Here is a 16069-nt window from a genome sequence, read left to right as displayed (position 1 = left end):
ACATGGAATATACCTAAAACCATGTACAGAACTGTGGATCTAAACTTCTGAGAAAGGAACATTGTTACATAAATTATCCTTTAATTCTTTTTTATTTATATTTTTAAAAGAAAAATTTTAAAACTTCATTTCTGCTTTAAAAAGCAACATCACTTTGACCAAACATCTATATCTTGATCTCTTTATCACCTTACGGCCTCCCTCCCTTAATTAAAAAAAATCTTGACAAATGGCATTTGTATCATAGTTGTTCTTCCCCTTTTTCCCCTTAAACAATGCCCTAAATTTCATGAAAGAAGAGTGAGGGATGTAATTTATGTTTGAAGGGTCATGCTTCCCTTTAGGATTTCCTTTCCTTCCCAATTTTATGGTTTGGATTTAAACACTGTTAATCTAGAAGGAAGCAACTCTGGAAGTTATTATAACTCTATCTTTTCAAGTTAAAACAGGTTTGGAAATTTTTGCAAGCATTGACTCCTACCTTAAGGTAACTTCATGAGTACCTAGGGCTTAAGCTTTTCTTCCTTCACTGCTCTTAAATGGATAAGCCACAGGCTGCTTTCTAAGCCATTGTTGGTTATATTACTGTGTGTGACATATGAAGATTGGAAAAATGCACGAGGAAGTATAAAATATTGGTACTGAGAAGTTCTAATCATTTAACATAATACAAACTATACATTTCAAACAATCTATTCTAAAATTTTTTTTGTAATTTTTATATTATAAATTCCTACTGGCTTTTAAGTGTTGTAGAATTTAAGAAGTTCCTTGGTATTGAAGTTTTTATTATACTGTTTAAGCAATATATTGGTGAAAGTATCAAGACAACTGTGTATCAAACTTCATACTTTTTTTTTTTTTAAATCTAGTGGAGCTATGGAACAAGCATGGAGTCAGAAAGAACTGGCTTTGGAATTAGAACAGAGTGCTTATTCTAGTTGTGAAAGTGTTGAAGAATAAACATCAAGGATTAGAAACTGTCAGAAGCAGTTTGATTTGTTTCAGATGTGTTACAAACAACTGCCAGCAGGGAGAAAGACAGCTTCTGAAAGTACTCTATGATTTTTATAATTTTAAATAAAGACTTAGCTGTAGATGGGAAAATCCTATGAGCTCATTGCAACTGAAAGTGATTGCATCTAAGTGACTGTATTAGTTTCTTAGGACTGTGGTAATAAAGTACCTAGTACAAATTGGGTGGCTTAAAATAACAGAAATTTATTGTCTCACAGTTCTGGAGGCTAGCCGTTCAACATCAACTTGTCAGCATTGCCAATGGCCCCTCTGAGACTCGAATGAGATAATCCTTCCTTGTGTCTTCCTAGCTTTTGGTGGATTGCTGGGAATTTTTGCTGTTCCTTAGCTTGTAGCTGCAACATTTCAGTCTTTGCCTCCATCATTACATGGGTTCTGTCCTTGTGTGCTTGTCTTTGCAAGTTCTTTTCATTTTATTTTTTATAAATTGCTGTTTCTCTTGGAAGATCCATTTAGTTCTATATTTAATTTTGACCAATTAAAAAACCATACATAGAATCTTATGTACATTTAAAAAAAAGATTTTATTTGTTTATTTATAGAGAGAGGGGAAGGGAAGGAGAAAGAAGGGGAGAGAAACATCAATGTGTGGTTGCCTCTAGCGTACCGCTAACTGGGGACCTGGCCCACAACCCGGGCATGTGCCCTGACTGGAAGTTGAACAGGTGACCCTTTGGTTCTCAGGCTGGTGCTCAATCCACTGAGCCACACCAGCCAGGGTGAATTCTTATGTACATTTAAAAAAATGTACATGGTTATAAATTATGGAATTTTTCTTAGTGATAATTCAGTGCTATGAAAACTTAGGATATAATTTTATAATTTTCATTTACTTTTAACTCATTATTACCAGAACTTCACATTGTTTTGAAAGAAGTTACAGATATGAATTTATAATATTTTAAAAAGTATGTACTTTTGTTTTTACTTTACAAATGTTGTAAGTAGAGGTTTATATGGTTGCTTTATTCGTGTCAATAAATTAAAGTGTAACTGTTAACAACTTGCTCTAGAGGAGTGATTTTCAACTGGTGTGTTGCGACAATGTTTAAAACATTCACTACCTGACTATTTAATCAGGGGCATTGACCTCTTCTCACTTAGACTGGCAAAGGAAAAAAACCCAACCACAGCCAATACAACAATAGCTGTCTGGTGTGAATGAATCAAAATTGTACCTAATTTTTTGTCAAATTGGCAAAAAATATAATGTGCCACAGAATTAGTTCATATGTGCCATGAGATGAAAAAGGCTGAAAATCGCTGCTCTAGAGGGTGGCAGTAATGAGCATTTATCATCAATGAACGAACACTTACTTAGTGCCTACTCCTACAACATTTCAATCTCTGCCTCCATCATCAGATGGGTTCTCTCCATGTGTGTATACTTGTGATTATTATTTCAGGTTTTACTATGAACCAATATCCACCCTCAGTCTTCTAAGTGATTATGTTCTTTACCTGTACTCACATCTGGTTATGCTGTGTCTCTTTTACCACTAATATATGCAGCTTTGTTTTTGGTCTTAATTTCTTGGGTAGCTTTTTCACAGACGTACATTTTATAACATTATCTAGATTGTAAAATTATCTATGGAACAGAGAAATTTATTTTCTAATTTTATAGCGATGATGAACCTGCTTGTGTAGGTATCTAGTAGGCATTCAACAAATGCTTAATGATGAGTGAAATGGCTTAAGTTTAACAATGTACATATTTTTATGCAGATTAATTATAATTGTTGAAATCTAAAAGGTATTGTAGTATGTAGCCTTATATTCTTAAAGTTACTGAAATTAAGTGCCATTTCTTCAGTAACTCTTTTTTAAAAAAACTATTTGAATTATAGGTTTTCCACAGTAATATTTATATGCACTTATTTAAGCTGATTAATGGCAGTTAACTTCACTGTGTGTAACTTGAGTATTTATGTTCAAAGAAAATGTAAGTACCTTCAATTTGGGGGGCTATTTCTTGATTCTCTAATGGTCAGTAACTTTTTTTAGATATTAATTAGGTTCATTATTCTCATTGGTGTCTTATGACTGAAAAATGTTAAGGGCTCCTATTTCCTCTCCCTAAACCTCCTAGTTCCAATATTTTGCATTTATTATCACCTTAAATATTAGGTTTGTTACTTGATAGAGCTAAAATACTTTATAGTCAGATATCTAAAGTATCTATAGAATTTTATAGAATTTTATTTGTGTGTAACTTCTTTGTAATTTATTTGTGAGTCTTAATAATGTTCCTGTGTGAACTCTGTCAGTGTAGATACAGGTACCATGTTGATTTCATTCATCTAACCTCTGCTATAAAGACTTAGATATTGTTACTTTTTTTCCTTAAAATTTTTTTGGGTGCTTTTCTGTTGCTATTTCAATCTTCCTATATATTCAGGTCTAACATGAAGGGGAGAGTGCATACAGAGAAACACCACATGTAATTGACTATAACAGGAATGACTTTGGAATAGATAATAATTACTAATCTGAGTAGATTGTATGAATTTACTATTGTAGATTAATTTTACTAGTTTTGTTGTTGTTTGTGTTTTCTCATGTTGACAGGGTTGCTTTAGACACTCTTGCTGCATTGCTAAAATCAAGTAAGTTTTTAAATACTAGAAATACTAGATACTATTTTTTTCAAGTTATTTTATCTACAGTGTTAAACTGTAGATTTAACATATAGTTATAAACCTGGTTTATAATAGTTTAATGTCAAAGTTGATTTTATCTTTTAGTACAGCTGATAGATGTGTCATAACTAATGTCATTTATGTTTATTGAGCTACAATTTATTGAAATATGTTGACTTTCTTTTTCTGTGTTATTAATATAAACATATAAAGCCCTATTTTTAGAGGATATGTAACTATTATTTGTTATTTTAAAAAAAATTAACGTAGTATTGAAAATGTTTACTGTGAAGACTACCTTGAATAATTACATAAAACACATGATTTTAATTTAGAACCCTTTTATTAGAAATTTTATTTCTACCATAAATTCAAATGTGTAACATTAAAATGGCTACTAATGTAAATTTACACGTTACTAAGTTAATTGACAAACTAAAGCACTTTCTTCAAAATTGAAGCATTGGAATAAATGGTCTTATTATGGTATGATACCTTTGAAGAGTAATCATCTACATTACATGTATTTTTTCTCACCAAGATACTCAGTATCTTTATTTTAAATAAGTTTCATTAGCACTCCTATTTCTGTTGGTTGATTAACATTTACTTAACCACAGTGACATTTTAGTCCTAAAGATCTCTATTGATGGCTTTCAGTATTTTTCCCCCAAAATTGTCTGTCAAGGGTAGACCAACTTTTCCTTATGTTTGAATGACCAGAATTGTTTATTTGAATAGAAACAAATGACTAGTTGGTAAATCTAATATTTGGTAATGATTTATTAAATTAAAAAAATCACCTTAGGTGCTGGTATTATATACTAGAGGCCTATTTTTAAATGCACTATGGGATTTTGGAGCATTTTTTGGGGGGAAGGGGGAAAGAAATTTACTTTAAAAGGATAATTAAACTACTGGAATAATCCAGAAAGAGTATAAAGAATATATAAACAGTGAAGAGAGACAGGCAGCTTAGTTACCATTGCGGGGGTATAGCTTAGAAGCTGCAGTCTAGAGGGAAAGTCAAGTTGTATTTTAACTAGAGAAGGAAGAAGAGATGTAGGCTGATTGTGAGATAGGTGTCCTGAATACATGAATAAAACTTCCTTTAATAAACTGTTTTAATTGTGCTCAGTTACAGATAGCTCTGTTCAGTTCTCTTAAACATTACTCAGCACCTGTGTTTCAGTTATGGGCAAGTTTTTTTTTCTTTTTTTAATTTGAACTTTTAATAAAACAGTTTCAATATTCCTTATAAATACCATTTAGGCTATTGAAAATTGCGGTGGAGACACAGTTTGTAACAGGAGTTACAGTAATCATAATGTTTTTTTACAAACTCATACTCATAGCTAGCAAGCTAGAGGCTTATATATTCCAACTGGTGTAAACAAACTGTGTATATTCATTTAAAATACATGAAACTATTGCCAGTCAAAACTATTTAACTGATACTTTAAATAGCCACAGCCTTAGCAAAACTAGCTCTGCTAGACACAATAGGTTTCAAAGCTTTTACGTAAGAACCCCCCCACCCTTTCCCCACCTTGGGAGTTTCTTCCAGCTCTCTAATGTACGAGCATACTTTCTGAGAGGGCATTAATAATGATGATTTCACTGCCTTAAACTTTATGTGTAGGTATATATTAGCACAGTTGGATACTGGTATTTCTTTTAGGCAATTAAAAGCAGCAGAACTTTACTGTTGCATTATCTTAGCGTTCATGTCATGAGGCAGGGGGTCATTTCATAGGTAAACTTAGATTAGGAAGGGGTTGGTATTTCTTTGTAACTGAACAACCTCGGATTGGTAGATATTCCACTTTATTTTGTGCTCTTATAATAGGTCGACCCAGGGATGTTGGGTGGCTTAAGATGTTGCTGTGATAGGATTCCCTTGCTGCCATTTTAATTAAATGTACCTGTTTGGTTAATAATCTTAAATATTAGCACTTTAAAAAATAATAGAATAGGTCAAATTAGTGGACTTATTTCTATTAATTCTAGCCCAATAAAATTGACCATTTATAAAAAAAACCCTTTAATGTAGTTTCATTACAATAAAAAAATTAGTAATTAGAAAGTACCATCTTCTAATACATAATTCTTATTATGTTTATTCAATAAAAAACTCTATAAGCATTTTTAACTTAGAATTATTATGGCATGGGTATTTATTAATTATAGAGGTAATTAAAGCAATTAATTTCAATGGAAACATAAAGTTTGTAATAAGGGCTACAATCCATTGTAGTTAATCTCAGGGAAACACGAAGTTTGTATTAGAAGTTACAGTAATGTTAATGGCTTTTAACAAAATCCTATGGACAGATAGTAAATTAAAGGCTTATATATTCTATTTATTGTAATCAAAGTTAGTATATTCATAAGTTTTAAAAGACATAAAAACTTTTGTTAGTATTAACATTTAAAAGGTGTAGCCTTAATTGCATTAAACATATTCTGTTATTTATTAACCACAAAACAATATGTGGGCAGGTTTCTGGAAAATATTATAACTTACCATCTGGAACTTATTATGTTTATTTTGTTAGATAAAAATATTTGAATATATGGTTGTCATTTTTTGATAAAAATAATTTTAAGAGTTCATTACAGTTCATTACAATATTATGGTTATATTTTTAATTTGGTTTATTCTACCATTTTCTCCTGTCATTTAAAAAATATTCTTTCTCAATTTTCTTTTGTTAAAGAAACAAATGCCAGGAGAGCTGTAGACAGAGGATATGTCCAAGTCCTTTTAACAATTTATGTAGATTGGCACCGCCATGATAATCGGCATAGAAACATGCTCATTCGGAAAGGAATTTTACAGAGTTTAAAAAGTGTTACAAACATCAAGTTGGGAAGAAAAGCATTTATTGATGCCAATGGGATGAAGATTCTCTATAACACTTCGCAAGTGAGTTTTTTCCTATTATTGTGATTATGTATTAATAATATGATTTGGTTCTTAGGAAAACTTAGTATTTCTAAAAATACCCCCAAAGTATGATAAATATATTTAAAAAATTGAAAACCAAAAGGCATAACTATTTCTCACATGTGACCACAGACTGAGTTGGAGAAAGTGCTTTTAGTACATGTATCTGCAATGTGAGATTTTTCCCCACAGGTAAAAGGAAGATATATAAATTTACCCACTGAGCAGGAAGGGATTCCATATAGCCATGTTTTCTAAGATGTACAATTGGCTAAACTCAGTTTTGCATGTTTCCCTCATGAGGTATCTATGGATCTTTTACAATTGGTAATGCAATTCTGTTGATTGTGAGCGTTATTTCTTCTGAATAGAGTTTTCTTTATTATTGTTTATAGAGCATTTTTAAATGGAGAGGGTACACAAGTGAAACCTGCAGTTAGGGTTCCTAGTTCTGTCAGCTATTTTAAGTATAAACCTTATTGACAGTATGCTTAGCAAGGTTTGTTCTAACATATGTAGAAGATGGTCAGTTATGAAAAATGGGAATGTTGTAATGCAATCCTTTGTTTTTAGTAGGCTGTAATTATTAGAAAGAAAACTGTCTTTCTGAAAATTCCAGCCAGTTATCCTGGTTGTGCCTGCTTGGTCTTATACACAACTAACAACCTCTTTCTGCATGAGAGTAAAGACAGAAGAACACACATTTTATGTTTACCCTTAGCTTTGTTTTTCTTATCAATCATATATACTTGTTTTTATTATTTCTAATATGGGCAGTGATGGATATTTGATAAGTGAGGAAGAGTTGGGTGACTTTGATTATGCTGCTTAACATTTCTGAGCTTTAATTTCTCATCTGTTTTGACAGGCCAGATGTGAAGATTTGTATTGAAAATTTTACAGGGTATCAGAGTGCCATCTAAACATCAATTGTCACTAATGATAATAGTGTTATGATATAGTTTCAAATCCCTCATATACAGTATTCCCTCACTTATCGCTGGTATTACATTCTGGACCCTCCCGTGAAGTAGGAACCTTACATTTATTCTACACTCTTAAACCTACGTAACTTTAACAACATACGTATACAGTAGTCCCTCTCTATATCGTGGTTCACTTATTGTGGCCTCACTGTATCGCAGGATTTAAAAAAATATTTATTTATCGTGGACATTTCGCTATATTGCGGGATTTTGCAGTACTGTATGCATATGTTAAAGTTATATAGGTTTAAGAGGGTAGAATAAATGTAAGGTTTCTACTTTGCAGGGGGGGTCTAGAATGTAATACCCGCAATAAGTGAGGGAATACTGTACAGTACCGCAAAATCCTGTGATATAGCAAAAAATCCGTGATAAATAATTAAATATATTTTTAAAAATCCCACGATATAGTGAGACCGCGATAAGTGAACCATGAAATAGAGGGCGACTGCTCTTTTTCGTGGCGCCTCGGAGGCATTCGGGTGCCTCAGGAGGAAGCTGAACATCTTTTTCCCAGCCACTGGCTGCCAGAAACTCATTGAAGTGGACGATGAACGCAAACTCCGTACCTTTTATGAGAAGTGTATGGCCACTGAAGTTGCCGCTGACGCTCTGGGTGAAGAATGGAAGGGTTATGTGGTTCAAATCAGTGGTGGGAACGACAAACAAGGTTTCCCCATGAAGCAGGGGGTCTTGACCCATGGCCGCGTCCACCTGCTGCTGAGCAAGGGCCATTCCTGTTACAGACCCAGGAGGACTGGAGAGCGAAAGTGCAAATCTGTTCGGGGTTGCATTGTGGACGCCAACCTCAGCGTTCTCACCTTGGTCATTGTGAAAAAAGGGGAGAAAGATATTCCTGGTCTGACTGATACACTGTGCCCCGGCACCTGGAGCCCAACAGAGCCAGCAGGATCCGCACGCTTTTCAGCCTCCCTAAAGAAGATGGTGTGCGCCAGTACGTTGTGAGAAAGCCCCTAAACAAGGAAGGTAAGAAACCTAGGACTAAAGCAGCTAAGATTCAGCGACTCGTTACTCCTCGTGTCCTGCAACACAAATGTCGGCACATTGCTCTGAAGAAACAACGTACTAAGAAAAATAAGGAAGAGGCTGCAGAATATGCTGAACTTTTGGCTAAGAGGATGAAGGAGGCCAAAGAAAAACGCCAGGAACAGATTGCCAAGAAATGCAGGCTGTCCTCTCTGAGAGCTTCTGCCTCTAAGTCTGAGTCCAGTCAAAAATGAGGTTTTCAAAGAGTATCAAAAAACTGTGGTACATTTACACAATGGAGTACTATGTAGCAGAAAGAAAGAAGGAACTCCTGCCATTTGCAACAACATGGATGGAACTAGAGAGAATTATGCTTAGTGAAATAAGCCAGGCAAAGAAAGAAAAATACCATATGATATCACCTAATACAGGAAACTAAAGAACAACACAAACAAAGGAACTAAACAGAACAAAGAGCAGAATAGCAGTCAATAGGGGGGTGGGGGGAGGGAGAGAAGGGGGATAAGTAAGGGAAAGGTTTAGTCAAAGAACGTGTATAAATGACTCATGGACATGGACAACGGGGAGGGATATGATTGCGGGAGAGGGGATGGGTTGGGTGGAGGAGAGAAATGTGGGAAAGTGGGACAACTGTAATTGAAAAACCAAAAAAAAAAAAAAAAAAAGTAACAAATAAGAACATCAACAAAAAAAAAAAAAAAAAAAAAAAGGAGAGAGACTACTGCATTAGCCCTTCATAAGATTAATTAGGTACCAGGACAGCAAATTAAACTCTTAAAACTTAAAACTGTGAATATTCAGACTATTTTTTATAATGGAACAGCCAACTTATTAGAGATGCTATTGATGATAACTGATAAAATTCTGCGAAAGGTTCAGCCAAGTGCATGTTCCCTTTTACTTCTTTTTTACTATCTTTCTCCCTTATTATTATTATTTTTTAATTTTGTATGGTAGGCTTGCTTAATGCACCTAAGTCCTTCACAGGTATTTACTTAGTACTTTGGTGAATTTTGGTACCAAAGATGGTACTGATTTCTGTTTAAAATATTTAAGGAAAAGTGTTACTGAATTTACCACATGAGGTTCTTACAAAGAGAAACTTCTGAATAGTTAAAGCTCTTTTATAATTATTTTATGTTTAAATATTGTCTTTGTGGTATTTGTCTCTTGAAAATTATTAATGTATTACTTTCTGAAATAATGTAAACTTGGTTCAATTATTTACTAAAGGCACATTATTATTTATTTTCTTTTCCTAAAAAACAGGAATGTTTGGCAGTCAGGACCCTTGATCCTCTTGTCAACACCTCCAGTCTGATAATGAGGAAGTGTTTCCCTAAAAATCGCCTGCCACTCCCAACGATTAAAAGTTCTTTCCATTTCCAGTTGCCAGTTATTCCTGTGGCTGGACCTGTGGCTCAGCTCTACAGCTTACCCCCTGAAGGTAGGACCACATGCTTACTGCTGGCTTTTAGTGGCTCTTGGGATTGTGTGACTCTCTGACTTTTAAAAAATTTATGTCCAATTTCTCAGCAAAAGAAGACCTTAATGAACACAATAAACTTTAACATTATATTTTAGTTAATAAATATTTCTTTAAATATAAGAAATTGAGGGCTAATAATTAAGGAAAGTAGTGTGGGATTTGTTACAAAAATTAAGTGTGAACTGTGAAAAAATGTAAGCATCATATAGGAACATCACTTGATAGTTTATATGAAATTTCAAAGTATAAGAATGTAACACATTAGATGTTTAGGTAATTATATTTGGGCTTACATTTTTAGTGTTTTTATGAACTTCAGTTTTTTAAAGTTAAAAATACCCCTAATCAGTGAGAAAAACCCTAATCACCAAGAATGTTATACTTAACATGAAATTATCAGAAGTTGGCCATTGGCCATTTTCCATACAATACTGTTAGGTACATAGTAAAGGAAGTAAGAGTTTAAATTTTTAAATCTGGGGAAATAGTAGAAAATTTTGATAAGACCTAGGAAAATGGAAAAGAGGAACTTGTCTAGCCTATTAAGAGAATTGCTAAAGCATTTCATTGTCATTTGATCACTTTTTTGAAAAAAAAAAGGAAGGTGCTTTATATTTAAAAGCAATTATTTGGAGTAAGTGATTTAGGAGAATTAAGTAATTATAATTAGTTTTATAATTTTTGATACAGATTGTTCAGTGGTGTTTATCACAGAGTACACATTTATTAAAATATTTAATTATTGAAGTACAAGTTTAGTCCACACAAAGTACAAGTTCAGTGTATACAAAATGGATTATTCAGAAACTTCCTCTAAAAGATTTAAAAGTCTAAGACAAAGTCTGGGACTTGAGTAAGATGGCTAAGTAAAACAATGATTTCATTTCTTCTTCTCATTCTATTTAAAATTAAAAATATGGGAAGATCTGTATCAAATCTAAAAACTAGCATTCTCATGGAACAAACATAGAATGTGCAACAAAATGATAGAGATATGAACAGATTAAGAAGAGTCAACTCTTTACCCATTTTCATATGAAATGCAATATCTCTGACTCAAGTTGAGGTTCAGTTAATACCTAATTTGGAAGGGCAATAAAAAAGCAGTTGGAATCCCTTTCTCTTCTGTATCTCAGTGTAGGATTATGGGATTTAAGAGGTGATTCTAACTGTCAGAAAACTGGTGAGACTTGTCTATGATGTGGCAGGTAGCAACACTGGGAAGGAGATAAGATGTACCTCCTAGTGTTCTTTATACAGTGTCTAGAATAATCACACGTGTAGAGAAAGCTGCCTTCTAGTGTGAAAAATGACAGAGATGATACTTTTTTGAGGGCCTTTTTTCTGACTCATCTCAGACTGTTATAATGGATTACTGAATTACAAATGAGATTTACATTGACTAACAAGCTTTCATGAGTAAGATGTAAGGAGAAGGTTCTGACAGCAACTGCATGGATAAAAGGAAAATACCATTTTTCTATTTTCTCACATATCAGGCTTTATAACATTTATCAAAATTTTCATTGTTGTTTTTACCCTCCTCAAGACTGTTGTTTTCTTCATTTTATCCTCAGCATCCATTAGATTGCATGACACATAATAAGTGTGCATTTAACATTGGTTGATGAATGAATTGAGTTGGCCTCAATACTGATTTTCTTGAATATTAAATGCCAGAAGATAGGCAGCATCTACAGAGATTTGGAAGAAGAGTTTTGACTCAAGATCTCTGAACCCTTATTAGTTGTTGCTCTCCATATGTGAATGTGATATATTCTTAGATATGTAATAACATGAAATAATACTCCAGCCCTGCCAATGATGAATTAAGATGTAAAGAATGCAGAAACATTACAAATTGTTAATTATATAATACTAAATATATTCTTAGACTGGGATCTGTTAAACCATAGGAATCTATGGGTGGATTTCAGAGACTATGAATACTATTTTGAAATTTTATGTAAAATTACTTACGTTTTTTTTTTTCTTGGAATAATTATTGAAAGGGTTTATCTATCACTGTTAAAGAAAAGCAAGGAAATTTCAAAGATGCACAAAATCCTGAGTGCTAACTACAAAGCAAGAACCAGCAAATCAGTTTTAGTAATAAGATATCTAAACGGATAAAATATTCCTGTTAAAAGAAACATTTAGATTGGGTTAAAAACCAAAATCTGAGATTTCCAACCAAGATAGAGGCCTAGACTGACGTGGTCTGTCTTCCTCCACAACTAAGAAGGACTACAATTACTGCAAAACCAGAAATAACCAGAAGTTCCAGAAAATAATGGAAGTCCAGTGTATGAAGTTCTTGAGAAGTGGTGCTCGTTGGGACGGGTAGGAGGGGCAAAGCTGGGGTGGAGAGGTCAAGCTGTGCTGGCAGCGGCAGCAGTGGCGACCGTGCTGGGATGGCAGTAAGCACAGATGCCCGTATTTAAGGGGAGGCGAGAAGTGCCTGGGAGCACCCCCAGCTGCAGACCAGACCCTTCAGCTTGCGATTCCAGTGCCGGGGAAGGCAGACCCCCATTGCCTTGGACTGTGAGGCCTGGTGGGGATGGGGATGGAGGAGGAGGCTCCGGGTCTCTCAGTGGAGAGTGAATGGCAGGAATCCATCTTGGATCCCCGCCCCCACACAAAGCGCCACAGCGTGGTGAGATTGCCCAGTTGTGATGAGTGCACGGGGCTCCCCCCACTATAGCATAGGAGGTGTGACAGCCCCACACAGGAAGCAAAGGCACAGTTCAGAGCTTTGGTTATACGAATGCTTACAGACTTAACAGCAGATCTTAAATAAGACAGGGAAGGAATGAAGGCTAGTCCTGCTTAAATGAATGAAAACACGTACAAAACTAGTGGTGAGGGCAAGAAAACCAGGGATCAAATCAACAAATCGGAACATAAGGAAGGAACAAATAGTCAACCAGTGCAGAAAGAGGAAGCGAAAAGTGAGGAAAATGAGAAGAGGCTCAGAAACATATGGGACAGCTATAAGCAGGCCAACACCTGAATAATAGTGTTGCCAGAAGTTGAAGAAGAAGAACTAGAAATTGAAAATTATGTGAAAAAATAATGAAGCAGAACTTCCCTAACTTGGAGAAGGAAATAGACTTACAGGTCCAGGAAGCACAGAAAGTTCCAAAAAAACTGGACTTGGGGAGAACCACAACAAGACACATTATAATCAAAATGTCAAAAATTAAAGATAAAGGAAGAATCTTAAAAGCAGTAAGAGAGAAGAAGAGAATTATGTAAAAAGGGGTCCTAATAAGACTCTCAGCTGATTTCTCAAAAGAAACTCTGCAGGCAAAAAGGGACTGGCAAGAAATATTCCAAGTAATGAAAAGCAAAAACCTACAACCATGATTACTCTATCCAGCAAAGCTGTCATTCAGAATAGAAGGGCAGAGAAAGTGCTTCCAGGACAAAGTAAAACTGAAGGAGTTCATCAGATCCAAACCACTGTTATATGAGATGTTAAAAGGACTTGTTTAGGAGAAAGAGGATCAAAACTATGAACATTAAAATGAAAGCTGTATCTCAACAACCAACAACAGAAGCTAGGGAACCGAAACAAAGGCAAAATAAGTAGGCAATGAGAGTGGGAAGAGAATTATAGGTATGGGAAACGTTTTGGGGGGAAGTCAGAAGGGAGGGAGAAGGGAGGAAAGGGAGGGAGATGGTACAGGAATTAAGCATAGTAGGAGGGAGTGGGGTAGACAGGAAGATGTTGAGAAGGACTATGTGCACAACCAATGGGCATGAACTAAGGGGGGGTATCTGGAGGGATGGGGGTCACTGGGTGGAGGGGAACAAAGGGAAAAAAATTGGGACAACTGTAACAGCATAATCAATAAAGCATATAAAAAAAGAAAAAATAAAAACCAAAAACTAAAGTAGCTGATTTATACTGGAGGTTTTTAAAACATGTAAGTGCAAAGCATGAAAGTAAACATATTGGCAAATGTGTATCTGTTATTCCCAGCTCAAAATAGAAATACAAAACTACCATACAAATAATAAATACAGAACAAGATGTTTAAAACAAGACAGGAAAGATTATTTTAAATAAGTTAGATAATAACAGATGTGCCTAATGCTAGAGGAAAGAAAGAAAGCTACTCTGACTTTAATAATAAGCAGAAATTGATAGGAGCAATTTAGTGGGTGATTTTTAATTTACCTCTAACTTCTTGGCAAATTAAATAAAGGATGTTCACCCAATCAAAGTGGATGCTAAAGACAACCCCTGTTACTACATTTGAAAATGTGATTGAGTAACATTTTAGGAAAATATGAATAGCTAAAATGTACTTAAATAGTAGGAAACCTACAGTTGAAAATACAGTCAAGTTTCCTTCAGTGAAGACACCAAATGCTGATGACTTTATAGATTAGTTCTCTAAACTTTCAAGAAATTTTTCTATGCTTCATTTTCCAGAGCAAAGAAAACAAAAAAGAAGCTAGCATGATACTGAAATAAAAACGTGATAGAATAACCTGAAACAACCTATTGATAATTGTCACTCATAAAAATAAATATAACAATCCTAAAATAATAGCAAGTTGAACAGTTTTTACATGTGTAGGACACCTCGACAAAGTAAAGATTATTTTTAAGAAAGTAAGTTTATTGTAATATTAAGATTTTAATTAATAAGATTTATCAGTATATCAAAGGAAGAAGACCAATGGTATCTTAGTAAATGCCATGAAAACATTTAATAAAAATCATTATTAGTTACAAATAAAATTTCTTTAGGAATCCAGAAATATCTCCCAAACAAGGGAAGTATTACTTAACTCAGATCAATAGCCAATATCACATAGTATTGAAATGTTAAAGGATGCGTCTCTCACCATTATTAGTTAACATCGTTTTGAAAGCTCCAGCCAAATCAGTAAGACATGGGAAGAAAAGGTCGTCGTAGTCATTAAAAGAGTGAGATAAGGTTAACTAGTGTCTGTGAAGGATATTAGTGCCTATGTAGAAAAATAGAAGCAAGTCAATTATAAAATATGGTAGGCAAAACAAAAGTTCAATAAAATACTATTTATAAGATAAATAAAATCCAGTAGCTTTTCTGTTTGTGTGTTTTCTTATAATATTAACAAAAACAGAAAACAAAGGGATAGTAAATCACATTTACAGGAACAAAGCAATAAAAAGAGTAACCTCTTGGAATATACTTTCTAAAACCTTACAGAAAGTACTGACTCATTTCTTTTGTTATACAGATAGAGTAAAATTTATCTAACTAGTTTCCAATAGATAAACATTTGAAGTTTCCCCTATATTTTTAATTTTAGTATGAATGAGCCAAGAATATTTTGAAAACTAACAATAAGGAATGATTTATATTCATTGACTTTAATTGTATAATTAGTCTATAATAATTATTTATTGGAAATGGTACATGAATATATTATTAGAATAGAGAACAAGGTCTCAGATACCTGAAACCATATGGCATTTCACGTCTGGACTATAAAACCAGAGAAAAATACCATAGAAAGGAAAATATTTGAAAGATTTTATTAAAAATTAAAACATTTATCTCTGATACTGAATTGCATTTTCCCTTCTCCCTATCCAAGCAGTCATCTTTTCTGTTTGCAATAGGCTTTTCTGAATCAGTTCCTTTTTTTCTTTTTCCTAACAGTTCTTTCTCCAAATCTCAATTCTTTTCCCATTTATCCGTGACTAACTTCTGCAAGTACATTGGCATAAGTAGATCCAGGTTACTATATACAATATAAATACATATTTTTTTTGCTCTCTATTTCCAAAAGAATTTAAAGAAACTCAGTAACTGTATTAGTTAGGACAGACTGAGTTGTTACAAAATGATTCAGTATAGTACAATAGTCACTCAAGTAACAAAAGTATTGACATACATTTTTATAGCACATACCCTTTTCCTGAGACATTACATATATTAATTCCTTTAAT

The 16069-nt window shown here is 33.9% G+C and overlaps 1 protein-coding gene and 1 pseudogene across 3 annotated transcripts in view; both read left to right on the top strand.

Moving 5' to 3' along the window:
• The window catches only part of AGTPBP1 (ATP/GTP binding carboxypeptidase 1), a 121622-nt gene that overhangs the window by 46747 nt on the left and 58806 nt on the right, over nt 1-16069 (top strand). For all 3 annotated transcript variants that reach the window (XM_090274236.1, XM_090274235.1, XM_090274237.1), the window contains exons 9-11: nt 3610-3647; nt 6401-6609; nt 9894-10071. In XM_090274236.1, the coding sequence (XP_090130362.1) occupies nt 3610-3647; nt 6401-6609; nt 9894-10071 (425 nt within the window). The remainder of the gene's footprint in view (nt 1-3609; nt 3648-6400; nt 6610-9893; nt 10072-16069) is intronic.
• On the top strand, nt 6940-8898 carry LOC150013260 (small ribosomal subunit protein eS6 pseudogene; annotated as a pseudogene).

The sequence above is a fragment of the Furipterus horrens genome, unplaced genomic scaffold (assembly GCF_987537825.1).
Source record: "Furipterus horrens unplaced genomic scaffold, mFurHor1.1.pri manual_scaffold_4, whole genome shotgun sequence".
NCBI lineage: Eukaryota > Metazoa > Chordata > Mammalia > Chiroptera > Furipteridae > Furipterus > Furipterus horrens.
Note: the sequence above shows the minus strand (reverse complement) of the source record. Positions and strands in the feature narration are given on the sequence as shown.